At 43.4% G+C, this 27,102-nt stretch overlaps 1 protein-coding gene across 5 annotated transcripts in view; it reads right to left on the reverse strand.

Annotated features, from left to right (window-relative positions):
- Nucleotides 1-26,252, reverse strand: part of runx1t1 (RUNX1 partner transcriptional co-repressor 1) — a 111,743-nt gene extending 85,491 nt beyond the window's left edge. For 3 of the 5 annotated variants that reach the window (XM_080862508.1, XM_080862506.1, XM_080862505.1), the window contains exon 1: nt 25,692-26,252. In XM_080862508.1, coding sequence (XP_080718634.1) covers nt 25,692-25,719 — 28 coding nt within the window. In that variant the 5' untranslated portion in view covers nt 25,720-26,252. Of the gene's footprint in view, nt 1-2,653; nt 2,733-25,691 lie in introns of all 5 variants that reach the window. The other 2 variants (XM_080862509.1, XM_080862507.1) reach the window with 2 other exon arrangements.
- Nucleotides 26,253-27,102: the final 850 nt, after the last annotated feature.

Below are 27,102 nucleotides of genomic sequence, written 5' to 3' on the forward strand. Positions count from 1 at the left end.
CAGTGAAAATGTGGTACAATACAGCACTAAAACTTTGCAAACAGACTGGCTCTGGATCAGTGCTGACAGTCTTTTTCATCTCCCACCATATCTTTATTTTTCTCTCAGTGCAACATACGGAGATTTCTCAACTGCACACAGAGGTCTGAGCACCATCTGTTCCACCACACAAACTTTAACACACACATATACGTGCATATATGCATACAAAAACACGTCGATCTTTCAGACCTACACTCACGTTTGCACACATACACACACAGCGGTCAATAAAACATATGTGGTGTATAGCATCAGAAGCTCTTTTTTTTTTCTTTCTTTAAGTCAGATTTATAGTAATGTTTGTTTTACCCATCTGTTGAAAAGAAAAAGTCTCACTTGCACAGAGAGGGGAAGCAAGTGTTAAGGAACAATAAAAATGATTCACAGTGCCCGTTATGCATCCTCTCAAATCGAAAGTACTCCTGCCACATCTTGTTGCCAGGCAAAGCTGAACTACGAGCTCTTTTAAAAGTAAAGATGAGCAATGGATGTGTGTGACAGAAGACTAGGGTCGGCGAGAGGTAAAAGTAAAGACAAGCTGCAGAGTGACAAACAGCGAGTTCGGGAGATTTACCGCCATTATGAGCAGAGTTTACCATTATTAAAGTGCTGATGGAAATAGAAATGTTAATTCCATCTGACATTTTTCCACAGTGGGGCCAAACGGGGCTCAACATATTTAGAATACTCCATCAAAGACATCGTTTATTTATATAAAGCTGGCTTGTCATTTTCATTAACAACATGATGTCTAAATAATGATATAAATGGTGTGTTTTGGGGGGAAAAAATAGAATGATGTAAATCACATGTAAGCCTCGGTGAGCCATGTTTGGTCACTTGATGGAAGCCAGCCTATTGGAAACTGCTTTCTGTATACAGTTTGGTTCATTTCTGATGCCATGCTGACACAGAGCAAAGTGAGCCCAAATGGGTCTGGGCGTTTTCCCAGGCAAGACTCTTCGCCAGCAAAGGACTCACACAAAACTCTCAGCACACATCCTAATGCCGATGACACATGGCTTTATTTTCTAAAGCTTCCCACACAGCCAGTCTGTAACCTCTTTAGTCTACAGTGTAGAGCAGCGAAATTGCTTTTTGAACCTCGATATAGGTTGTGCGTTTTGACATGCATATATGTCAGCGCTACAATAACCGCTATGAACAGGCTGCACATTTATACACAAACCCCTTATGAGAACTGTTCAGGTCTGTAGCTCAAGTACAGCTTAAAATCACTCATATAGCCACTCCATCTCTAAACACAAGCACACTAATTCACAATGATACAGGCTCGCATGCATTATTTCCATTTTATGTTCGCTCAATTGGAGATAATACATCTGAATTTCAGGAGCTGGACCACACCTCGGACACTATAAATAACGCATATTTGCTTTTGTTTCCATGAGCCACTCTTGCGCCCCTTTTTTCTCTGCTTGCCAACCTCCTTTAAAGGTATCAGAGTGAATGAGGCCTTTCCCATATCAAACCCTCTGGCCTCTGGCTTTATTATAAATATATGTGGAGTTCCTCGCTACCAATGTGAAGGAATCATGATGATGTTTTAGGTTGTTGCACAGAGAGAGAGGTTCCAAGCTGGTCACTGCATGGCCTGGGCCAGAGGGTACTGACATCTCACAGTTTGACTGCTGCCATGACCTACGTCTGCTAACCAGCAAACCAACCAACAGTTGTGGCGTTACGTTTGTTTGTATGATGTGTGTCCCAGCTGTTATCGTGACTGCAACATGAAGGAAGTAGCAATACTGGAGCACAGCTGGGCACTGCAGCCCACGATTCAGTTGGTATTATCATCACACAGTCTATATCTAACTTGATGTCCTACCCAGATTTATTAGATCCACAGTGCGGATTTCAATAAAATATATAAGATTGCTGAAAGCTTACAGTGTGTTGGAGCCGTAAGCCAGATGGAACCCAATTTGTATCTGTGTGCGTGTCCATGCTGAAAGGAATATTATATAATATATTCCAGGCCTCAGCAGCAAGATCAATTTTCAACAGACAGTAAAGGCCGTCGTGTTTTACATGACAGTTATCTCTTACCACGTGGAGAGAGACGGAGACACCCAGTTAGAGGAAGGATGGATAAAGGGGGCGCATGAGTCGAGTGATATACAATGGACGCTAAGTGAGAGTACAGTTATTTAGTGTGACATGTAGGAAAACAGACATGGATGAAAGGGTGAGGGTTGAAAACAGATGTGGGACACAGATCAAGAAAGAGCTGAGAAAAGAGAGGTAAGGATGCTGAAGGGAGAGCCTGTAAACAAGAGATAACATTTAAGGCATATGAGACACAGATGGGAAATCAAATACAGGAGGCAGAGGACAAGAACAGAAAAAAGAGGGCATAGGCTAACAGTAAGAGAGTGGGGGTTCCTGGGGGAGAGGGAACAAGCTTGTCTGCCTGGTGTTTTCAAAATATCACATGACGGCTGCCATGTGTTGGAAATTACTGCCGGTTAACTATCTTCCCCAAAACCACTCTGAAAAAATATGTCTGCAATTTATGAAATGTGTTCCAGGGCTGTGCTAAATAGAACCAGATTTGCAAAACAGAGGGAAAAAAACCTTTAGCCCTTACCACCTCTTCTCTGAAAACCACTACTCCTTTGCCTTCTTACTCTCCTTCCCCTTCTACCCCCACTGCTGCCTCCTCTGCCCTGCGGGGGAAGATGTTTAAAAACAGGGTCTTAGTCACATCTGGTGAGCAGGGAGCGGTGGTTGGTGAGACCTTGGATCGGGGCATTTCTAAGCTTACATCGCATGTGTGTGTGTGTGTACCTGTGTTCTTGTGGGTGACACAGTGACTGTGGTTTGCTAATGGCTCTGAGTGGCTGTGAGTAAAGTATGGCTGGAGGCGAAGGTGGCAGAGGGATGGCCTCTGCTTGCGCGCAAACACACACATGCCCAGTGTCACCACAGCCCATTTTAGGTCAGCGATGTGTCTTTGTCTCCTTTCATCTAACTGTTACATCCTTTCTACTGGGCTCTTTCACCTTTCACTGTCTCGCATCCCTGTCAGCACGCAGCCATCTGAGTCCACTGACAGGCGAGAAGAAAGGAGCTAAACATGGCCCACAATACCATTGAAGCATCATTGACAGGACTGTACAGTTCCAGTGTCTACAATCTGCATTTTATTTAAATAATCATGTGTTAATGTGAGATCTTAATCTTTAGTTCAGTAAAAAATAATCATAAACTGGCCATAAATTTTAGGTTTGATACTTTATTTTTAATTTTCCATATACAAATGTGAGATATTATTTGTGACAGTCCATTAGTTTTCTAGCATTTCTGGGTATTAGCATCACATGTTGTCGTCTTTGTTCAGCAGGAGGCGCCTCAGATCGCTATCCTCGCCACATCCATCCCCCGTGTCCATCAAACAGCCTCAGTTTTTCAACCAGCACATCTCTGAACTCTGTCCCCACACCCACGACTGATACTACTAATAGCATCATCAAGACAGTCCCATTGTTTTGCTTTTCTGTGGCAACACAAACACACACACACACACACACACGCATAGACTCAGACACAGCCTAACCACTCTCCAGTGCTACAGATGGATGCCACCACTCTCTCTGGAGCGTTGCCAGCGCCAGCTAGTGAACAGCTTGCCTGGCACAGTGCTCCACAGTGTGTGTGTGTGTATGTGTGTGTGACAGTGTCTGTGTGTGTATGCCTGCAGAAACAGTAGCGAAATAGCCTAGCACAGATGGGTGGCCAAATTCCCCACCCCTCCCGCATACACACAAGAATACAAACACATGCGCACTGTGACACGCGCACACACATATGCTCCAGAATAGAGACACACATGCGGACGCAAGCACACACACACACACGTGCCTTGGTTCTGCTTTAAGTGTTGTCGACCTGGCGCACACTTGCCGCTCGCACAGCTGCTTCCTCGTTCACACACACGCGCGCACACACACAGAGTACACACAGCAGAGGATCACAGTTACACACGCTTCCATACATCTGTACTTACTTTACACGTCCTGTTCATGGCATGCAAAATATAAAATCCACCATCACTCCCGCATCACCCAAGCCCACACACATAGACAGATAAATGTATTCAAACGCATCTGCAACACAGACACACACACGAGCATTCGCACTAACATGGTCTTTTATGTTGGTAGCTATTCAGTGTTGTATGTTTCTGCGTGTTTTCTTCATGCGCACAACGAAAACATCAAGGCGTTCAGCTGGAAAGCCTCCAGTACTGGAAACCTGCCAGCAGAGGCCTATAGATCAGCATGATCATAGCAGTGTGTTAAGACACATCGCTGTTTAGTCAGGGCACAATAAAGTTAAGACATGCAATGAATGAAAGCTCTGCCTGCCACAGCTGACTTTACTAGAATGCAGCAGCGTGCAACTGAAACCATTTAAAATGCCTAAATTGTGACGTGAACTCTTGTGACAGGTTGTCTGATATTGCCTCATGTCTTGACTTTGTGTTTCTGCATTGGCTGCAGCTTCTGTTGTAACATACTCATGAAATGCTGTTCCTGAATGGCGGATTCTAAAAAACCAGGAGGTTTTACATTCATTTAGGGTCAAAGGAACGCTCTCTTGGGATCCAACAAAGCCAGAGAAACTTTACCAATGGAAAAAAGTCAGTAGTTAGACAGCCTGCCAGTCAATGAGCTTAGGCGGCTGGCAGCAGGTACTCTCGCCCCCGGTACATAGGGGAAAGCATGGTGGCGGGCAGTGCCAACTGTGCACTAGGTGGGCGTGCCAGCTCCGCCAGCCTTGCAGTGTCTGTTTGCCAGTGCCATCTGGGAAGAACAGCTCTGCGCACATACAGTACCTCTCCTCAGCTCAGAGGGCACAGACACGCACAGACACACACACATGCATGGATGCACACAAGAAAGCAAGGGCAGACATGCACTCCACATTTATGTAGAATCCACAAATATGCATGGTATGAACAGCGCACACACATATGAAGGTACACACACGCACACACACAGGCACAGCCGGCCGCTGACAGCTCACCATCTGTGCGCTGCCTCTGACTTCTCCCTCTGCTTCGTTCTCTGCCCTTGTTTTTGCTTTCATAAACGCGCGGTCCCTTTCCTCCTTTCCACACTTTCTCTCATCGTTCCCCGTCTTATCAGATGAGTTCTTCAGGCCAGAGATCCCTACGTTATGTCATTGCTACCTGTGCACTGACACTTGACATGTATTTTCTTTGGATTTCTCCCCACGTATAGGATTAGGAAGTGTCATTATTTGGCAGGTTGTTTTCAGGTTGAACTGAGCAAGACAGCGAGTCTACCGAGTCTCTCTGTTTTTTACTTGAGTTGGGCAGTCTGGGCCAATCAGATATATAGATGAGGAACTATAAGATATCCTTAAGTGATTCACTAATACTGAATAAAGTGTGAATGCAGTAAAATCAGGATTAGTCTTTCACTGAGGACACAAACCATCTCTCAGTACACCACATAAGTCATGTAAAATCAAAGAAAGATACTAAAAAAAGTGAGAACAAGAGAAAGAAAATATCAATCTCAGTCTGTTACATAGTGTTCCTCTTCAGAGGAGAGTGAATGAATACGAGAGCAAAAGAGTGAAAACCAATGTAGAGAAAGAAATGAAATGACAAGAGCAGTTTAAATTGATAAGAGTAAAAGGGAGAGGAGAGGAAATAAAGAGGAGGAGGAGAACAGAAGTAGGAAGGTAATATGAGCACAGGACTGTGGAATTCACTTCAAAGAGAAGCTAAAGCAGGTCACTGTCTTTACCAGAGTTTTCCTTGGGTGAACCTCTCTCATATGTTTCTCATTTAAAGCCTCTGAACCACTGTTTGAAAATGAAGGCCAAAGAAAGACACAAGTGCTCTACATGCAGCGCATGTCCTTTTTTTTGTGCCGGAGTATATTCACAAGGGATTTAGACAATTAGCTCATTTGTTGAAAAATAGCTGTAATTTTCCAGATGCCGTTCCATTCATCTTAACATTTCTACATCGCAGTTTAACAGCTTCACATTTGGAATACCACCAAGCTATTCCTTTCCTCCTCTGCAGCACAACAGCTGTAATATTTTCAGTCACAAATCTGCCCTCTCTTTCTATTCCATGTTCCATTTATTTCTTTCCCTCTCACTGGTCACCACTACCTGCAGTAACTGATTGTTTCTCCCACCATCTATCCTTTCCTACCTCCCTTTCTCCCCATTCTCTCCCTCCCCCCACCCTTTGGCAACTGCATAACATCATCAGAAAGATCTATGACCGAACACTATTGCACTCCTATTATTCTTTCTCTCTGCAGCCTCTTTCTCCTTCAGTTGCAATCCCTCCTCCTTGTGCTTCCTACTCCCTGCCCTCTCTTTACAACTTCCAACCATTTTCACCCTCTTACTCCTCTATCTGCTCGCCTTGCTGTCCTTCTTTCCATCCAACTCCTCCAAAAGCGCCACATGCACTGGAAGAAGTAGCCTCATTACAAACAAGGAAAATCCATTTGGAGCAGGCTTCTCCGACCCCCTCTGAACTCTCTTGAGTAAAAATGGCCCACATCTCTGCTCTTGCCTCCTCTCCGTCGTGGATTCCCCCTCTTTCTCTCTAATTATTTATCCCTGTTTCTCTGCCTTTTCTGTTTCCTAAGCAACTCACTCTCTCGCCACTATGGTCCCTGTGTTCTCACACAACCAGGTAAGGTGTCGACATTGCAATACAGAGTAGAATTTAAATACCGATTCATGTGTAAAATAGATGAAAAATTAGATGAAGTTATTCAGTTTTTAAATTGATTTTCAGTTACTAGGACAGGCCATGATAAAGTAATAATCCATTCACACAATCTAGACACCAAAACCTACCTATCTATCTATCTATCTATCTATCTATCTATCTATCTATCTATCTATCTATCTATCTATCTATCTATCTATCTATCTATCTATCTATCTATCTATCTATCTATCTATCTATCTATCTATCTATCTATCTATCTATCTATCTATCTATCTATCTATCTATCTATTATTCCTTATACCTGGATCATGCACACACATTTCAAATGGTGGCATTACTTCAACCAAAACATTGGTTGAAAACTGCTATAAACACAAAGGACAAAATCAGCAGGGTTAGTTGGTGATTAGCAACAGTTGACAGTATTTGAAGAGAACGACGGACCTCCAGCAAATAAATGATATGATAATAGATAGCCATGAACATAACAAAGGACAAACAAAGTTGAAAATGTGTCCAATGAGTCAACTCATGAGTTGCCTTCATGACCCAAGAGTCATCACAGAATACACGAGCTATGTCAAAAACAGCTGTCGGAGCTCCCGACGACGCTCGTGCTTACGGCTGAATCATAACCAGGTGTTAGAGCCCTGTTGTTAGGATGAACAGCGGACACTGGATTCATGAAATCTGAGAACAGACATCAAGCTGGGTAGTGTGCAGAATCTTCTGAATTCAAACAAAATAAAGCAACTGACTCGTGTCAGCGCTGTCAGTTAAATAAGACTCATCCCACCTATAAAACTGAAACTCTGTCTTATCCCCTTTACTTTTAATTTTATCGCTTTGAATTATTGCTTTTGGCAACTGAAGTTATCAGAATTTTATAAAATTTAAAACTGATAAAGTTTTCAGCTCACGGGAGTAGAAACAAACAGTTAGCAGCCTTTCCATGGTGCAAAGGGAAGCTGCATATCTGGAGGCTCACTTGAAGATATAGTTTTTAATACAAAGAAATGATTTCAGCAGCTTTAATAGTGAATGTTCAGCCCTTCATTAAGCTTCATTTGTCTGATCCTTAAGGCAAACAATTAAATGGTGCTCCTGGGTTTAAATTGGGCAGCAATGTCATACTAAAGATCTAAAGAAACAAAAAACACCTCCTTGTGCACTGTGTGTGTTAGTATGTATATCTCATGTGCCTACAGGAAACATTAATCACTTTTGTTTAGTGACCTGAAACTTATTGTGTGGGCCCCTTCAGTTAAACTAATCGATTCTCAGCAGTGGTTTAGCAGTAAGAAAATTAATCACTGCAGCACTTCCTGTCATTTTCTCCAGACTACTCTTGAAATCTTCTCTCCGCATCCTTCTTCTTCAGCTGGCTCTCATTTCTCTCCCCTCTCTCACTCTGTCTTTAAGAGCCTTTCCTTTCTTTTTACCCCTCATTCCTCCCTCCAGTGCTCTTTCTCCCTCTCTCGCTCGCTCCTTCTGTTCTGCCATCATCGCAACATCTGATTAACATATGTCTGGGCTTTCACTCCCTGTCAGCTTGCAGGCATCTGCACACATGCGAACTAACAGAGGCGCTCGCATTCACGCAGCCTCGTAAACCGTGTCTCAGGTTCAAGAGTGTAAAGGACAAAAATGGCAGCAGATTTTCACGATCCTCCTTTTAGCTACATTTATGTCCCACGCCGCCTGAGCGTGAACGTGTGCGTGCCCACAACAGGGAGGATCAGAGACAAAGCGCCTTAATGTTAGTGCAAGACAACAAGCACTAATGTTCCCTCAGTGAGCTGCTAAAAATGCCAGTAAGGGAGGAGAGAAAAAGAATTATATTAGGACAGAGACAAAGACGAGATGAAAGAGAGAAGATGTGAGTATGGGAGCGTATAAACAAAAGCAATAGCTGCTCCAGCTCTCCGGAGACACGTGGCCCCTAAAAGCACTAGCAAACCCAGTCTCTCTCTCTAAGCTCAAGTTTCATTTCAGAGACAGGAATTGATAGAATGCATTTGAGTTTATTCAATACACTGTTGGGAGCTTAACTTCATATCCCACTTCCAGTTACTGCAACCAGAGAACTCGTACTGATTAGCTTCGGCAGTAGTAACAGGAAGACATCTCATCCTAACTATCACCAGCCCATACCAGTCAGGCTACATGATCAGATTTTTGACCTGATGAGATTTTACCGGCTTAAAGCATCAATGAAATCATCTCATATGTGTTGCAGGATGCTAAAGCCTCTTTTCAAATCATCTGTTCTCCTCTGCCCAAAACTGCCTGGAATCAGGCCCACTTTCACGGCCTCATCTGCAACAAAAGCAGGTAACAACAGCAGCCGACGTAGGCAACCAAACAACTACTTTGTCGAGAGGCTTGCCAAAACGCATAATCCAGCTGACTGCAACAAAAGCTTTGCAAAACCCTGCAGACAGACACTGATGGTTGTTTGCATTGGTCTATGTTTGTAATACCCATAATCTGACCAGTTTGTTATAATGGCATCCCCTGCCATTTGAACACTTTTGTAAAAAAAAAAAAAATACAAATAAAATAAAGACACACATACATCAGTGGCACCAGCACCGCAAACTGGGATACAAACCGTGCTGAGTTAAATTACTCCCTCTGCGTGTGAGTGTGTCTGTGAATGAGCATCAGGGGCTTATTTCATTCAAGAATTAAACAAGTCAATACTGTGGCTTTAAGTAAGCTTGCATATACTGTACTGTATAGCCTTCTTTCTGTGTCCTCCTGCAACCTCCTGACACCTCCCCCACGCAGGCTAATAAGGACTCATTCTCTATATATGGGTTAATATATGTGCTTAAATTCAAAACAGGCAAATAAAAGGCTTTCTTAATACGGGCGCATTAACGCACTGAATAGTCACACAATACTGATGAGGAGAAACCGTTTTGCTAAGGAGATTTCAATGGAGCGTCAAAGCTGTTTTGTGTGGGGTGGAGCCATCCTGTGTATATCATTTTGTGGGTGAAGGGTGTGTGTATGTGTGTGTGATGAGGGGTTCTATTGGAAGGAACTGAAGTGACTTTTTTTGTGGAAGACTTGGTAAACTCAATGGGGCTTTGGAGGGCCAACTCAATGATAAGTCAATGAGGTGCACTTGAATGGCGGAGTTGATGGAGTGAGACACACAGAAAATAATCTCTTTCTCTCACAGACACATACAAAGCAAAGTCCCACGGGACAGCTTCTGGCCACTCAGCGTCAGCATGTTTAATGGCACAGGGTGATATGTGCGTGAGAGAACAGAGTTAGCTAGTCGCAGAGAGCAATGCATGGTTATGTTTGTACACCATCACCAATAAGCTAGACAGTTCTGCCTCCATTCTGCTACACCCTTTTCTGTCTTCCCTGCACACTAACCCCTGCTTGTGTGCTGTCTCCATGTGAGGAGTGCCTGTGTGTGTGTGTGTCTGCACAGGCTACAGAATACACAGAACCTCACACAGTTTACACCCCAGTGGAGACTATTAGTGATCCTCTACCAGACACAGAGGGAACACATAGTCTGAGAGAGACACAGGCAAAGAGTCAAAAGTGTAGAGGAGAGAAGGGGAGAGAGAGGGTGGGGTGGCTGCGGGGGGAGAATCAAGAGGAGAAGGATGAGAGAAAGAGACAGTGACAGACTGGCACACTGATACGCAGACACACACAGATGGGAAGATAAATGAACAGATATTCTGGCAGTGCTACATAATACAGAAAGAAAGGGAAAGGGAACATCAGGGCAAACGTCAGTTCTCTTCCTCTCGCAAACCGACCAAAGATGGCCTCAGCTTTAGTGCAATCTGATGTAACTCGCCAGAAACAGTTTCAATGCTGCACATCAAACATAGTCATACCACAGTCATCAGACTGAAGAGAGAGGATATGTGAAATCTCTCCAAAATGTGTCACACTTTAAGGTGAACACTTAGTGTTATCTAACAAACTCGAGTGTATATCTTTAATTAAGCGTATATCGGCATACATGCATCACCCCATTTGAGAGGAGAAGAGAAAAGCAGGAATAAAGAGACGCCTGAAGAAAAACAAAGGTCGAATGACAAGGTGGAAGCCAGAAAAATTGATGTAGAGGATGCAGGAGGAGGTGGTTAAAAGAGACAAGAAGGCGGAGAAAAGGAAAGAAGGCGACCAGCTTGTATAGAGGTGCAGTTGGCCACAACAGGCGCTCCACTGGGCTGCACTCAACTGCTCTCTGCCTCCTGGACACACATTACCTCTGAGAATATTTGATGTGTGCGTCCGCGTGCACGCGCGAGCACGACGGCTGCATCTGAGCAGCAACTCTGGAGGAAGGGAGGTTACATATGGGCTTGGCCTTTGTGTGCCTGTGTGTTGATGGAAGTGAGAAAAAGGCAAGCGAACTGCAAAAAGAGAGCGAGTGAAAGTGAGTGTAGTCGAAAAGGTGCAATCAGCAGAGGGGCGGAAAAAAAAAAAGCGAGCAAGAGGCTCCCTGTGTGTGCGGCAGGTCCCCAGCCATCTGGACACTCCCCCCCCCCCCCCTCAACCCACCCCGCCCTCCACACCCACCATTCTCCTCCACCCTCCTTTTCCTCCCCTCTCCTCTGCCGACTGGTGTGCTATTCATGGCGGACCCATTTCACCTTTCAGTGTGTTACGCCCGCTCACCACAATACATGCTAATGAGGTAGAACAAATGACTTTTTTTCAGTGGGTGCATGCATGTGTGCGGCCCTGTGTGTGTGTGTGTGGGTGGGTGGGTGGGTGGATGGGTTGCTGAATTCTTCCAATCTCGACTGCTCGTTTCCAAACCACTTGCTTAACTGTCGAAAGAGTTGTTAATGGTTGTGCACAAACCAATTTTGTTTTCTCACCTGAAGGCACAAAATAGCTCCAGATTACTGACACCTGATCTGATGTTGCTTTGCACCGATGCTTGATTTCTAGAGCACCGCAAACATAGGCTCAGGAATCCGCAGTCTTAATGCATTTACCACTGTGTCTCAAGGACCTATAGCAAACAAACCATATAAACACAATGGCATTTAATTCCAGCTAGGGTAACCTCCACCAGTCCTATATATCCTCACACCCAGCCACCTTCTATTTATCCTCCACTGAGTGACTTGGCCCAGTTCCAATCTGATCTGCTCGGCGATGATAAAGTGGAGAGGAGACAGAGGAGGGGAGAGAGTGCACATTTACAGTTCTCTGTAGCACGGATGACAGGAGATGAATGGAGCACTTGATTTGTCGCAACAGAACACAAGACACCACAACTGACATCGGCAAGAGGAGTGGTGACAGGGAGAAAAAATAAGAAACAAGCAGGCAAGAAAAGGGAGTGCCAGGGTGCTGAAAGATTGAGGAGCAATACAGAAGACGGGAAGGGAAGAGAAGAGGAGAGCAAAGTGAAAAAGGGGACGCTTGAAAAGAATAGATGATAGCGAGAAAACAAGGGGAAAGAAAAATGCATAGCAATACAGACAGAATGACAAACAGTTTGTCAAAACCGAGCCTCCTCCGAGTCTTTCTTCAGCAAGAGCTGCTTTTCATTCGCCCTGTATCACTAGGTGGCGCTAACGATACATCTGTACACCTGCCAACCCTCTCCTCCCCCTCTTCCTCCCCCTTTACGTCTTTCCATAGTGAATCATTGTGACAGCCCGGCTTGGCAGTCATAATTAACCGAGTGCACTAGCTAGTGTAGCACTCCATGCAACACACCACAGTGAGCCAAGCACAGAGAGGACTGCTCATAGTGAGAGCTGCCACTAGGCATGATGGTCATGTTTGTGTGTGCACGCCTCTGTGTGTGTGTGTGATTAATAGTGTGTGTAGTGACAGTGTGCAGTCAACTAAGCCACATACACAGGTGGGGAAAGGAGAAGGACTTTTTGAGGCTTCTTCGAGGATCACTGCCTCTGGTCAGACATTGCTGATTAAATCAGCGTCGGGCCAAAGGTAACAAATTATCCTTTAAAATACAACTCTCTGTGTCTGTTATTGTTGCAAGGAATTCAAATTTTTAAGGCATCGGTTTAGAGGTTTGCTGATTTAATTATGCAAAACAAACAAAATAAATCATAAAGAAATATTTCAAATGTGGTGTCTTTTTAAAAACAAAAAAAATATCTGCCAGCGCGAGATTTATATATCATCGCTGCCTATTTGTGTCTCTCCCACTAAATCCTGCTCAAGAGGAAAACCATCCATTTTGAGGGCTGCATTTTGCACATGTAAAACACAGATTTGTCCTGCAACAGCTGTGGAACAAATTGTGTTATTAAGTCATTTTAACACCCAAGGCATCCAATTAAGCTACCCAATTCCCCTTATCAAAGCCACAGTTCCCCCAAAACGAGGAAAACAACTTGCATGGATGTGACTGTTTCTACAAAAATAGCCCTAAAATCAGCTTCATAGCCGTTATGTGGGACTAATGGAAATGGTGCCACAGTTCCTTTAACTAGTACAGAAACAGGAACCAGGCCATTCCTGGCTCCCCTCCCGGCCTCTGGGGCCCAGAGCCCAGCCCAGCTCGCCACACAATGGGCCAGCAGAATGAGAGGAACCTCCGGCCATCCAGAGATAGCCCTGCTGGTCAGGAACCAGAAGAAACCTGGGAGGGAGAAGAGGAGGTGGTTGTGTGTGTGTGTGTGTGTGTGTGTGTGTGTGTGTGTGTGTGTGTGTGTGTGTGTGTGTGTGTGTGTGTAAGCCTTAAGGATGCAAACCCAAGCAGCAAGGGAAAGGGTGGGGATGGTTGGTTGGGGTCAGGATGTGTGTAAAGGGGACAATGTTTGTGTCTGTGTGAAAGAAAGTAGAGCTGTTCAGATAAATGCCTTGCTCCCATACAAAAATAACACAAGCGCGCGCACACACACACACACACACACACACACACACACACACACACACACACACACACACACACACACACACTGCTACTCTTCTCTCTAAGGAAGTTAAAGCTTGTTTACAGGTAATTAATGCTGGGACAGCAACAGTGGGATGCAAGGTGCATGGGGGAGTGGTTGATATAAGAGGGAAGCAGGATTGGAGAATGGCGATGGGATCAGTGGCTTTTGGACCTGGCACCCACCCTGGCAAGTGACGTGTCCTATCTGGCTTTCTTAAACTGCCTGGAGCCCCAAACAGTGAGTCAGTCCAGAGGAGCATTGGTCTCTGAACCTAATGATGGGAATTAACCCTGGGGACAAACTGGAAGAAGTAAATTACATAAGAGTGAGAAGCAGGTCGTGATGTGTACCTGCTCCCAGTTCTGTTTTGGGAGGGGGGCTAGAGGTGGTGGGGGTGCTCTTCAATAAAACACAGACACATGCACATGGCGCCCACTGTTTCCATGACAACAAGTGGAGCAGATATGCTCTCTCAACTGTCAAAGGACACGCGCACACACATATATACACGTGCAGTGAAAAGAAAAAGAAAGATTGTACTAAAGTGTTTTTTTAGCATTTCATAGGTGGCTGTCATCACCGGAGTGACAGAAGAAAGAAGACTGAAGAATAAAGAGACAATGGCAGGAACCAAAAAGGAAACAGAGAAAAAAGAAACAGGCCAGGAATGCAGGATAGATACAGCTGCTGCTGAACTTAAAAAAAATATGCTGAATATATTTTTGCACAGAAAGCCGACTTTGGCTTTGGAAGTCGTGCTTAGGAGGGGCTGCTTTATTGCCAATGATGATTACAGACACCAAAAGCAATTTTGCTAAAGCTGAATTGAAATTTTTTTTTAAAAATAAGTATGAAATCTTTTTTTTTTTTTTTCCTTTGCAACTTGTGAACTAGAGTCACTGGGCTTGGCTGGCAAAATAAAACACGGTGTCCTTGCTGCTTCCTCTTGCACAAGTGTGCCATAACTTCTGTTCTCAGACACTAGAGAGAGATAGAGACAAAGACAGACTGTCCTAAATCTAAACCTCTCAGCGTCATCTGAATTGATGGTTTTTAGGGGGTAGAGGGATGTCGACGCCACACACCGTTACACGAATGTATAACCTACACGTATTTCTGCTTCTAAATCTGTCTGTGCCGCGCATGCATTACCCGTGTGATATGTGGTGAAAGGAAATAGATCACTTCTGTTTCAGGTCTGTGTGTCACGTATACACCAGTGTATCCTTTCATGGGGAAATTAATACCATATCAATTTTCCTTTAGTACAGGGGCTATTTTATGGTATTGGTGGATTCATGAATTTTCTTACACTGTCATATTCATATTCCAGATTCTGATTTAATTTGCCGCGCGGGAATGAAAGCACACATTTCAAATGAGACGAAGCAATAAATTCAAAATTGCTTTCCTCACGAAGCATACACGCACACACACACAAGAGCAGTTTTGTCTTTGTTCTTGTTATATACAAAAAAACACGCACACACAACCAACTATTCTTTATCGTGAAATAAAGCAGTCTCAGCTAAGTACTCTTAGCTGCAGGGAATGTCACATTTTACAAGCTTCCATCCACATCCACATACCATGCAGTATTTTCGCCTAACCTCACAATCCCCCCTTGTACTATAATTCTCAATTATAGTAGGGCAGATATATATATGTGTGTAGTATATACTGGTGCTCACATGCAGTTGTGGTAAACGCTTGCTGTGTGAACTCCTTGACAGGGGCTGGTTAAATATAGCTTGAATGATTTCATGTGTTATTTTTCCCCAAATGCAGTTTAGCATTACTGGCTGTCTAAAAGAGGAAGAAGAAAAAAACGAGACAGCAGCTCAAGGTCTAAAAGCAGAAGCTTGTATCCGAGCTAAGCAATTTGAAACTCATAAATGTTATTCAACATTGTATATGAGTCATTTCTCTCTGTCCTTTGTCTGTCACTGCCTCCGTCTCTCACGGTTGCTTGACTCTGTGGCTTCTGGCTTTGGCCCTTTAGCAGTTTAAAGTAACTCACGGCTATGTCCTACTAGCTCATCTCTGTTTCCCACTTTCTGTTTTCAGACTCTTGTTCTCGAGCTGGCACAGGCAAACAAGGTGACATCAGATCTGCAAACACAAAAACTTCACTCTCACCATCTAATAATGTGTTCTTTAAAAATCTAAAACACAGCTATTCTATCCCTGATGCCTCAAATCCGATGAAACGTGCCCTAAATATTTCATCTCAAATAATTATTTCTTGAATATATCTGTCTCTATGTTAGACAAAAGAGAGCAAAATAGTAGATATTTTTATTCTAGAAAAGACACTTCCACTGTCTGCACCTTACATCCTCAAATGATGGATATCTAATTTTTCCCCTACTGCCTCTCCCCATTTCACCTTGCTGCACTTGTCACCGTTCACCTTTCTCGCACCCCAGTATCTGCCTCTGCTCCCCACCCTTTTTGTAATCACACTCTAATCCTTTGCAATCAATTCCCCATGAAGATACTACCCGACCCAAATAACACACACAAACAGGCAAACACACACACACAAACACACACACTCAGTGCGCCAAGCAAACAGATGTCTGCAAGACATAAAAAGCAACCAAAACCAGGATCAAAAATCATTTCAACACACTATTATTATGTTTTGTTACACGTTGGTTGGATCAGACAGACTGTGAACATCTTCGTTCATTCGAATCAAAACCACTTAAATTAACACCATATCAAGTATCAAATACAGAACAGATCGTCAAAGACAGAAAGCAACGAAATAAGTGTTAAGGAGTTGCACTGAATTATTAAAACATGTTGGCTACATTTAGGTAGAAATGTAATCCTTTTTTTATGATGGGATGAGGATGAACGTACATGTGTGCTGCGTGTGTCCCTTACCCTTGATCAGCTGGTGACTTGGGCTTGTCATTGCCCTGCCAGGCAAAAGCCCGGGGCGGTGCACGACTAATGCATTAGCGTCTTTAGCAGTTCGGGGCATCTGTCATGTGTGTGTACATGCTTTTGTGTCGCTGCATCATGTAGCCTGGGGCAAAGTGGCAAATACAAAGAGTCGTGTTTTATCTAAATATAGAAACAGATGCAGATTGTCTCCGGTTCTGCTGCGCGTAGTTTTTAACTCCCCTACTTGGTTGCTTGTCTTCATTGTCTACACTCTTTTGTTACATATGGCTGGCAATAACCAAAGCTCTACTTTCTTAACAGTTTGAGACGCCTTTCATTTTGACGAAGTGGTAAAAATGTTGCATGCTGTGGTCTTAAAATGCATTTGATGCCGTATTTTAGTATAAATGTTCACTTCATGAAATTTTATGAGACGGTGTTGTGTTACAAGAACAACACTGATTTAATAGAACATAATTGGCAGTAACAATGAGCTCAGCATGCTTTTGTTAAGTGACTAAATGACGAGAAATAGGACAAGGGTATGTGGTGGGAAAGGATGGTGCGTGTATGTTGTGTTCATTCTGACGAGGAATGGCAGCGAACGAATGTGTTTGTGTGTGTGTGCGTGTCTGGCTGCCTGTTAATATGGCATGCCACATAACGCTAAAAATATCACTCATCACATCAAACGCACACCAAGAAACTTGTAGACCACCTAACAAACACAAAGAGAGCTCTGCATGCCTTCACTTTAGATTGACAACCCTGCCATATGGTGCTGAGCTTTGTCTTTGCTTGCATATTCAGCCATTCACTGTCTGAGTTTATGAGAGACCAATTTAGCAAGCGCACACCTGTGTATTTTTAATTTTTTTTTTACATATGTGTAGTTCAGTCCTATGTGTGAGATAGCTACATTAGCAAATATAAAGTTGCAGCTGCACTCCAGTACATGATCCCTGCACAGCTGTGAATTATTATGTGGACAATTTAATGCTGCCAAAGAGGAAACAGGAAATTAAGATCGTACTTTTGTTGCACTGCTAAAGTGTCTGGCAAAATGTTTGTGTGCATCCATGCTCAAATAAAATTCCTACAAAGTGAAACGATGCAGTGCATCTCTGATGCTATCACCCTGAGTAGCAGCTTTATGCTCGTCACTCATAAATGCGTAGAAGAGGTGCAGATGGAGACCCAGGGGTGCAACCCAAATGCTTAAGGGGAAGGGGCTTTCCACTCACTAAAGCATCCTCAAACTAACATCTAGGCAGTAATTTGTCCTCCCTCAGGGGAGGCATAAAAAAACCCAGAGCCTCGAATTCTTTGCAGCTATGGAAAAAGTGAAGAGCGAACAAAAAAAAAAAAAAAGCTAAAATACTTTATCTCCGCCTCTAACTGAAAGTTATTACATTTTCTGAATGGTATGACTTTCTAATGGTTAGCATATGTGAATATGTGTGCACAGAGAGAGAGAGCAGTAGTTGAGGTTAAGTTAATAGCACAAGCAGAGGGGGAACTGGGAACCCTTGGCTTATAAAGGATACTTGTTTCCCTGCCTCACCGAAAACCAGATGTTGATAAAGAGACATAGGGGGAGGAGAGAAGACAGATGGGGAAAAAATTACCAACACTTGAGCCAAACATCTTGAAACATCTGCAAAAAAAAAAAAAGGAAAAAAAAGGTACCTTACAAAAGGAGATGGATTTATGCTCTCTCTCTATCTTGGATTTTCATTGCTCCGTGAGAGCCTTTCTCCCTCCTGTGCTGTGCTGTGCTGCTCTCAGTGTTACCAGGACTAAAAAGTTTTGCCGCAATCTGGAGCTGTTTAAGTCTTGGAAAAAAAAAAAGAAGCTTGGATTCTTCCACAAATGGCTCTATCATGTAGAGAAGGCAAACACGTCTGCACACTGTTGGAGTCATAAAACTTCAGAGAGTGCCGCGGGATGGGGTCCACAATCATGCAGACTAACTCGATATGAAACACTATAAATGTCAAGGTACATTGCAATATAGACGCATGTGTGTACATCCCTGCACATGTGAGGCCCAAAAACATATCATTCATATCCCATTTCTAAAAGCGGAGTTCGGTTACCATGGAGACCCATCGTCTATTGCTAGTATGAAATGCGCAGCTGAGGATGGCACGTCCATATGGTTAGAGTACGACAGAGGGGAGGAACAGATGCCTTGATTAAAGGGCTGTCAATCGCAAATCCATAAGAGCAGCTGGGGTCATGGATGTATATCAGATGACACTACAGACAGCGAGCAAGCCAGACAAAAAGATATATGTTTTTATACTGTAGGCAGATATAAAAACACACACACATTCACATGGACACTTGTGAGGAGAGGGAGCTCTACAGATCTCTATCTGTTCATCGATACACAGCTACAGCCTCACAACTAATCTCCCAGTCTGACTGAACTGCGAGAGCTTTCTCCATTTTCAGAGACTTTTTATCCCTTTTGAGAGAAACAGCAGTGAGGTTGAAGCCTGTAAGTGTAATCCTCAATTTTTGGGTGGACACAACTGCCATTAAATATACTTTTCTTTTTTTAAAGATAAAACCGACTGTGGTTTTGTTCTGTTTCTGTTCAAACAAGCACGGCAGCTAGCAATGATTCGGGCCATTTAAGGTTAGACTGCAGTGAGCGGTCATGTATAGGGACTGAAATTTTATGGACAGGATGGACGGGACGCACTAGAAGTTAAACAAAATGGGGCTTTTTACTTGGCCCCATTTGGAGAAAATGGACCAGCTCCTTCCATTTTTTTATGTTACCCCCACTGTCCCTTCTGCCACTCTCCCTCTTTCTCTTTGAACCAATTTCTAAAATGGCCCTCCCTTGAAATAATTGACACTCTGCGTTTATCATTTGAGGCACCTGCTGTTGGTTTGACAACAAGACAATCAGATGGAGCGACCGGCCGTCGTCCCATTGTCCCATCTCCCTGTTTGTCTGTGACACTAACTGACAACAGCTGGAAGCCCTCTCTTCCTACAATACCCATCATGCAAGTCAAATTCAAGCACAAAAGAAAAGGGCCTCATTATTTGGCTGTAGTGGTGTGATTTTAACCAGCAAGGGGAGGAAACAATGATTTAGTTGTGTCTGCCCATGGGACATAAAAGGCTGGCAGCGACTGGACGTCCAAAAAAACAGCCGTGCACGTGATTGCTCTGCCGGTGCCGATTCTATTTCATTATGAATATTAAAGAAACACAGTGTAGATTGGTGCTAGCTGTTTGAACCTCCGCTTGTATACAAATACCAGAGTAGACCACCGCAATATACAACGCGCACGCTCCTGTCTGCTAACATGCATTTTTGAACACACAGCCTCCCACATCCCCATCTCTTCTTCTCTCTTCTACTCTCTAGATGTAATTGACTGAGCACGTCAATACTTGGAGGGAAAAAAACAGAGGGTCCACTGTCTGCATCTATTGATCTACACTTCTCTCTTTCTCTCTCTCTCCCTGTCTGCTGATCTTAATTACACTCCTTTTTACCAAGCCAGGGCTCCAATCTAGCGGCTGCCCTTTTCATAAAATGTACTGTCCAAATCCATACATCAAAATTAATGAGAGTGAACCGAGCTGTAAATCAAATATCCAAGCTGATAAGCCGAGGTGGTGATCGTAAATTACATAAGTCCCTTTTCGTAAAACAAAAAAAGAAAAGGAAAAAAGAGAGAATTATTCTCACGGGTTCATTTAGGTCAGCGTTAACAATGTGAAGTTTTTACAGAGGAAGCAACCTCAGTTTAGGTGATAAAAACCGCTAAAGCGTGACAGGGGTGAGATGATGTTTCTCACTCTCTTTGTTATCTACTTCCTCTTTCTTTGTGTCTCTCTTTGTCAATTTGTCTGATTTTCTGCCTGCCTGTTTGTTTGTTTTAAGCGCTGTCTGTCTGGGCCCACTCCACCGCCTCTCTCTCTCTTTTCTCTAATACACACACACACACACACACACACACACGCACACATACACAAAAAAACGACTTTTATGGTCAGGTTTTATGGACTGGTAGCAAAGCAAACTGGTCCATTCTTCAGCAATTGTCCTCTCGTGAACTGGGGAGAAAAAAGGCTCCTAATCGCACAGCTTCACAGCTCATACTTCCCATCAATCAAACCTCTCTGTGTGTCCTCGGGATTTGTGCGAGCGTTTGTGTGTGTGTGTGTCTGTTTGTGCTTGTAGACATTCCCACCGAATAGCATCTCAAACCTCTGCTGAATCATGAAGAAAAGCTTAGAGATGGCAGTTCAGACTCTCTTACATACAGTACACTCTGTTCCTTTTCAGATGAATCTTTACAGAAGACATAAACCACCCCCAGCCCACCAGGTCCTCTGTTTAATCTTTAAATGTAAATTGGGCGACAGGTGAATATTGAGAAGGTGAGAGATAAAGGGTAACATCACTTGGTCACTTTATCGCTGCTCCACATCACTAAGAAGCGCCTATTCAATATCATTACCTTTAGCAGAGTGTAGGGGGAAACACAGTCGTGGGTATGTCCTTTTGTATTCATTGGACATACTGTATAGACACCTGCACACACACACTCACACGCACACACACAATCACATCCAGTTGCTTATCTTTTGAAATAAGAAAAGGGGCTTGTCAGGATGGCACATTGTATGTATGTGTGTTGAGTAAGTGTGTGTGTGTGTGTGTGTGTGTGTGTGTGTGTGTGTGTGTGTGTGTGTGTGTGTGTGTGTGTGTGTGTGTGTGTGTGTGACTGAGAGAGAGAGAGCGAGAGAGAGAAGGGAAGGCAATGTGCATTAGGGCGATTACAATATCAGCCGACTCCAGATGGAGGCAGGAAAATAAACAGTGGAAGAGAAAGAGAGAGAGAGAGCAAGGGAGAGGGAGCGAGAGCAAGGGGACAGACATCATGACAAGAAGCCTAAGAGAGAGGTTCTATATGTGTGCATTTGTTTGTGTGGAGGTCTGTCTGTGAGCGATACAGTTAGAGAAAGTAGAGTTAATTAGCAACTCAATCCGCATCTGTATACAGAGGACTGAGGAAGCGCTCTGCATGTGTGACAGTGTGTGGGTTTATATTGTCCTGGATGTGTCTATTTTGAGTGTGTACTTTAAGCCCCAGAAACCTGAGTGCAATAGATACAGCTAACCATTTACCCTAAACATATGAAAAAACTACATCTCCCATGACACGGCTGCTTTTAGATTTGCTCTGGAACCAATCTATTATCAGTTCTGGCTAAGTGAAAAAGTAAGTTAAAATAATAATAAAAAAAATGCTAGAAAGGTAAAAATCCTCCATGAAAAATTATGAACTGTGAGGCCCTTCCCTGTCGGCCTCTTCTTCACTTGACCTATAAGTCTTATGTTATCCAGAGTAAAAACACGAACAAGGCCAATAAAATCAGTTTGTGGCGCTCACCGTTCACTTTGACATTAAATCAGACCCTGTAAAGGCCATCTCACAGCTACAATAAAACAAAGACCTCTTGCTTCTGTAAGCACAAGAGAGTGTGGACACACAAGCGCCGCGTATACAATGCAAACGGACACACACGCACACACACACAAACACACCTACCTGCAAGTCCTTTTTATACCACCGCTGCTCTTTCATGGGCGATGAAATTCAATAAGCAGTGAGAAGAACTGCCCTCTCACTGATAACCATCAATGGGGTTATCGATCTCCAAAAGCATTCATGCGTATGTGCATGCCCATGCACGTGCACGCACACTATAATTCACTCTGGGACTTGATAACAGACAGCTCTGAATAATCAGAAGAGATCTATACATCTTAAAGGAGTGCATGCAACACTGATTTTAGTATCTGGTTCGGCAGCTGATAGTTGCCCCCTGACTGCATTGCTTCAGTTCCAATCTGTGTCCAAGGCTCCACCATCTCGATCTTTATACACATTTCTGCAGTAACGGCAGCTGTGGTAAATGTGCACCAAAACCCAGTGAAAAGAATGACGAATACTGTAAAGTTTTTATGTTGTTCGTGGAGTTAGATAAGAACAGACCTTCTAGATTGACACAGCAGTTATGTGAAAATCCCAAGTAGTAGTAGCGCCAGGAAAGCCCACTTATTCTAAGCACTGAATTATACAATAAACAAACAACCAAAAATCTTTGAGAGCATACATAATTTAGAGCATATACTGTAGGCTGTATACAAACGAGGGAGCTTGTGTTAAGTTCTGTATACTAGAATCTGGCTCTGATAGAGCCAATTGAGAATGCCGAAAAAATTACAGGTGATCCGGGTTGCGCTGCTTTTGAAGTGGATTGTATTAAACCTGAGACAGTCAGCATATGAACTGTGTTGAGTCATCATCACTTATTCACCGTATAGCAAACCTGGACTGCATCCAAACGTCTGTGTGACACACTTAAAAGAAGTGCTTTGTAACTACATCGCAGCACTGGAGTCTCAGTGTAACTCTGTGCGAGACATGAAAAAAATCTCTCTCTCTCTCTTTCTAAAAGCAGTACTTCATTGTTTGTTGCTGTGATTTAAATATGCAGTATAAATTGCTAGGAAGCTATTACCAGCGCTTAACATGAAAAAACAGGGGAAACAGTGAAACCAAAGAGTGTGTGTGCATATGTGTGTGTGTGTGTACGATATCTATGCCACATTGTGAAAGTGTGCATGTGACACACACAGCCTTTCTCAGCATCACTTGTTCAATCTGCCAACCAGAGGTACGTCTACGTGTGATTCTCTGGCTGTGTGTGAAGGCGAGAATAAAATGGCTGCCATCATTTTTTGCAAGGCCGTCCATGTGTGTGAGCAGCGGTCTGATGCATTTGACCCTATAGCCCAAGAGCTGGGAGGAGGAGAAGGAGGAGGAGGAAGGAAGGAAGGAGGAGGAGGGAGAACAGGTGTGAGGCAGGCTGGTGGCTGGGCAGATGGCCCCTGGAAGTGCAATGCTGGGGAGCATGGACCGCAGAGACTTAGCAGCTATCGTTAATACAAGCCTGTTTATACAGTGCACACACATGCAGCACGCACTCATACATGTCCAATCACGTGCGCGCACACACAAATGCAGAGATAACCTGCAAACAGCACTTATCATTTACTCTCCCCTCATCAGCAGCTTTGTTTACCTTTCATTTACCCCCCCCCCTCCCCCCCCTCTTTATCTCTGTAAACACACACACTCCAGGTAATGGTCTTTTCAGTCAAGTCACTACTTTAATGGAAGTCCCAGTGTTAAAAGGATGGGAAACAAACAACTGATGGCATAATAAATGACAGCCAGAACAACCACATCACCTGGCATCGCCACTGCAGTAAATTATTAGACTAAACAGGGATTTAAAAGAAAGAAAGACAGAATGAAAAATAATCCTGAATCTTCATTTCAATGACTTAAAAGACTCACAGACACAGGATACACCTGCATCATGATATCCCAATAAAATATCTCTTTGAGAGGAGCATTTTTAAACTGCTGCCATACTTTGTTTTCTTGTTGATCAGTATATATCAGTGTCTCTTGCTTATTCTGTACCCGGTCGCCCTTATTTAGCTCATCTAAAGCCACCTCTGCTCTGTTTCATGCCTTTGACAGGACTTAACAAGCGCTCTCTTGGACGTCTACAAATGTGTACGATGCTGTGTGGGGAGCATTTGGTATGCCTAAAAAATGTCCAAAGCCCTATGGTTTTCCAGAAGATATTTTCCTCTCTCTCTAATCTGAGCCGTGAGAACAGTCGGGCATCGACAGCATGTTGTGCCATAGCAGCCTCCCTCCCTAACCCGCATGTCTGTTCTTTTCCCAGTCGGGGGAAAAGATTCCCACTGGAGTAAATATAGCCCAAAGCCTTTAATTTCAACCCTATGCCACTCCATTAAAAAAAAAAAAAAAAAAAGGGGGGGGGGGGGGGGGGGGGGAGGAATCCGTTTTCCGTTTTTGGAGATTTTCGGTTATGTGATGATGACAAAGTCGCAGCGGGTGGAGAAGGAAACTTCACATGGGTTTGAGAAGATGCGTTTGAGAGTTGTGTCAGCGCTCCGGATGATGTTTCCTTTTTTTTCTTTTTTCTTTTTTTTGTACTTCAAATTCAAAGTCTGAAATGCAAAGTCTCTAGAAATGCTTTCTAGGACTCCCAGGCAAAGATTAGAAGAAGCAGCTCTACACTGAACAGAACTGAGAGGCTCAGGCTGAGTTCAAAATCCTCACGCAAAAGTAAAACAAACAACCCCCCCTCCCCCCAAAAAAACATAAAGTAGTCAGTAGTAGGATTATTGTTGACTACTTGCAGGAAATATTTGTAATATTTGTCTCCGTTTCTGCAGTGAGAATAATAAAAATTGTGACTTTTTATTTTTTAAACTCCCAAGACGTTGTGTAATGTCTTTCGAAGATCAACACTTAATGTGAAGATTGCTCCACCTGAAACGAAGGTGATGATGAGACTTGGTCCGTAAACTTAAGTTGCCTGTTGCCCCAGAACAGCTGCGCATCTTGGGCACAAGCTCTTGAACTGGGAGCTGTTTTTTTTTTTATTAAGACAGCAGCATGCTGGTTAAACAAACTAGAAAGCCAACTGTCTTCATTAATTACATTTCTAGATAATTAGCAGGCAATAGCCGGAGTATTTTCACTTTCTCTAATTTTTTGAGCGATAAATGTAATGTGAGACACATCAGCGCTGATTGCTCGGTCTTTTTCTCCCATTAGAATGAAACACGATTATGCACAAAACAAACGCACCGTTTCTATGTGAAACAGATCTGCACATAATCTCGGGCAATAAAAACATTTCTCTAACAAAAAAGAAATGCACTCCCTGGCGATTATGTATTCATTGTATTATAATTTTTAGGGGGGTTTGGACTGCAGCGCAGTCTGCTTAATTTACATTAATATATAAATATATATCAAAGTAGAAATAAAACAAAATCTCAGTTAGGTGTGTTGAGTATTTTGTGATATATTTCGTAATTCGGGCGCACACGTGTGCATACGAAGTCACAAAACACTCCAATAAGGCGTGAATTGGGAAATATTAACATTATTATTAATAGAGAGAACACTTACACTGAAAAGAGGCAGAAATTCCCACCATGCGGCACGTCGATGTGAGAGGGCTAAATAATTTCCAGTCCTTTTGACTCCGCGCAAGGTCCCCTCGATGATCCGCCTGTATCGGGAAGACGAAAACTACAGTCCAGCCAGCTTTCAGGGGCTCTGGTGGTATACTCCCAGCAGCTCAGAAATGTGGTTCAAACTCCGACAAAAGAAAGAAAAAGGGCACCTCTCGGCTTGCAATAAGTGATCAGTCACTGGGGATATGCAGTGTGGGAGAATCGGGAATCTTGTAAAAAGCGCAGAGGCAAAGGAGGAGAGATGAGAAACAGATGCAGAGGGAGGATGCTGTACTGCGCAGGGGCACCCTGTCTGAGTTCTTCTTCTTCTTCTTTTTTTAAACCCGTCTTCTTACTTTCCTCCGAAATCCCTTAAGCGTCAGTTTCGATTCCGGAAAAAAAATCAGTTTTTATATGTGAGAAAAAAATCATCCACACACCCTCGGACTCGGGCTCCTTGTGTTCTGCTTCTCCGTTGGCGTGGGGAAGAGGAGTAGCGACACTCTGCCTCCAGTCGGCGGTGCGCAGCAGAGCCAGGTGGCGATGGGCGGGACTGAAGCGCTGCTGAGGAGGGGAGCAGGAGGAGGAGGAGGTGGGGGCGACTGGGCAGCAGCCAGCATCTGTGTGCCCTAAACAGGTTGGAAAACGCAGTTTCCGGTCAGAAGTGTTTTCTTTAGTGTCTGTGGCATTAAAGGATTTTCACTTGAAGCGAGGTAGCCCCTAAAACTCCTTTCTAAAGTCCTTTAGTCATTACTGGGTAGGTAGGTGATTTTCCAAGTCTGCCGTAATTTACATGCCAGTACATGTATATTCAACAGCATCATTAGCCATTGCAGTCACGATTAGCTTTCATAGTTCAGTTAAAGGGTAAGTCGGTCCAGTGTAGGCTACTCTTTTAAAAATATATCCCTGAGGCGTCATCCAAGTGCTTAAAATTCCGAGTTTTTGTTAGGATACCATGCTGAAAATACTTTGAATTTGTATTTTCAATTTGCATGTAAAATGTAACCCAAGTGAAAATGTCAGAATCTCAAAAAAACCAAAAATCTTGTTATATTGACGTGGAAAATGTTCTCTAATGCTACTAAATATAGTTCCACAGGTCTGACAGGGAAAAGGATTTTTTACTTAAACAGTGACAGAAACTTCCACATTAAAACTCTAGCTATGTTTCGACCAATGAGGAGAGCTCTCATGAATTTATGCACAAAGTAAATACCATATTTTTCTGCATTGTTTTTGCTTGTTGGAGGTTTGGCAGGTGCTCCTTTAACTGAGTCATCACTGAGCCCTCTTCTGCTGAAAGGGCACACAGCGAGGTATCAAAATGCAATTAACAGTAGGGGATAGAAACATGCATTCAT

Source organism: Rhamphochromis sp. 'chilingali' (genome assembly GCF_963969265.1).
Source record: "Rhamphochromis sp. 'chilingali' genome assembly, chromosome: 17".
NCBI lineage: Eukaryota > Metazoa > Chordata > Actinopteri > Cichliformes > Cichlidae > Rhamphochromis > Rhamphochromis sp. 'chilingali'.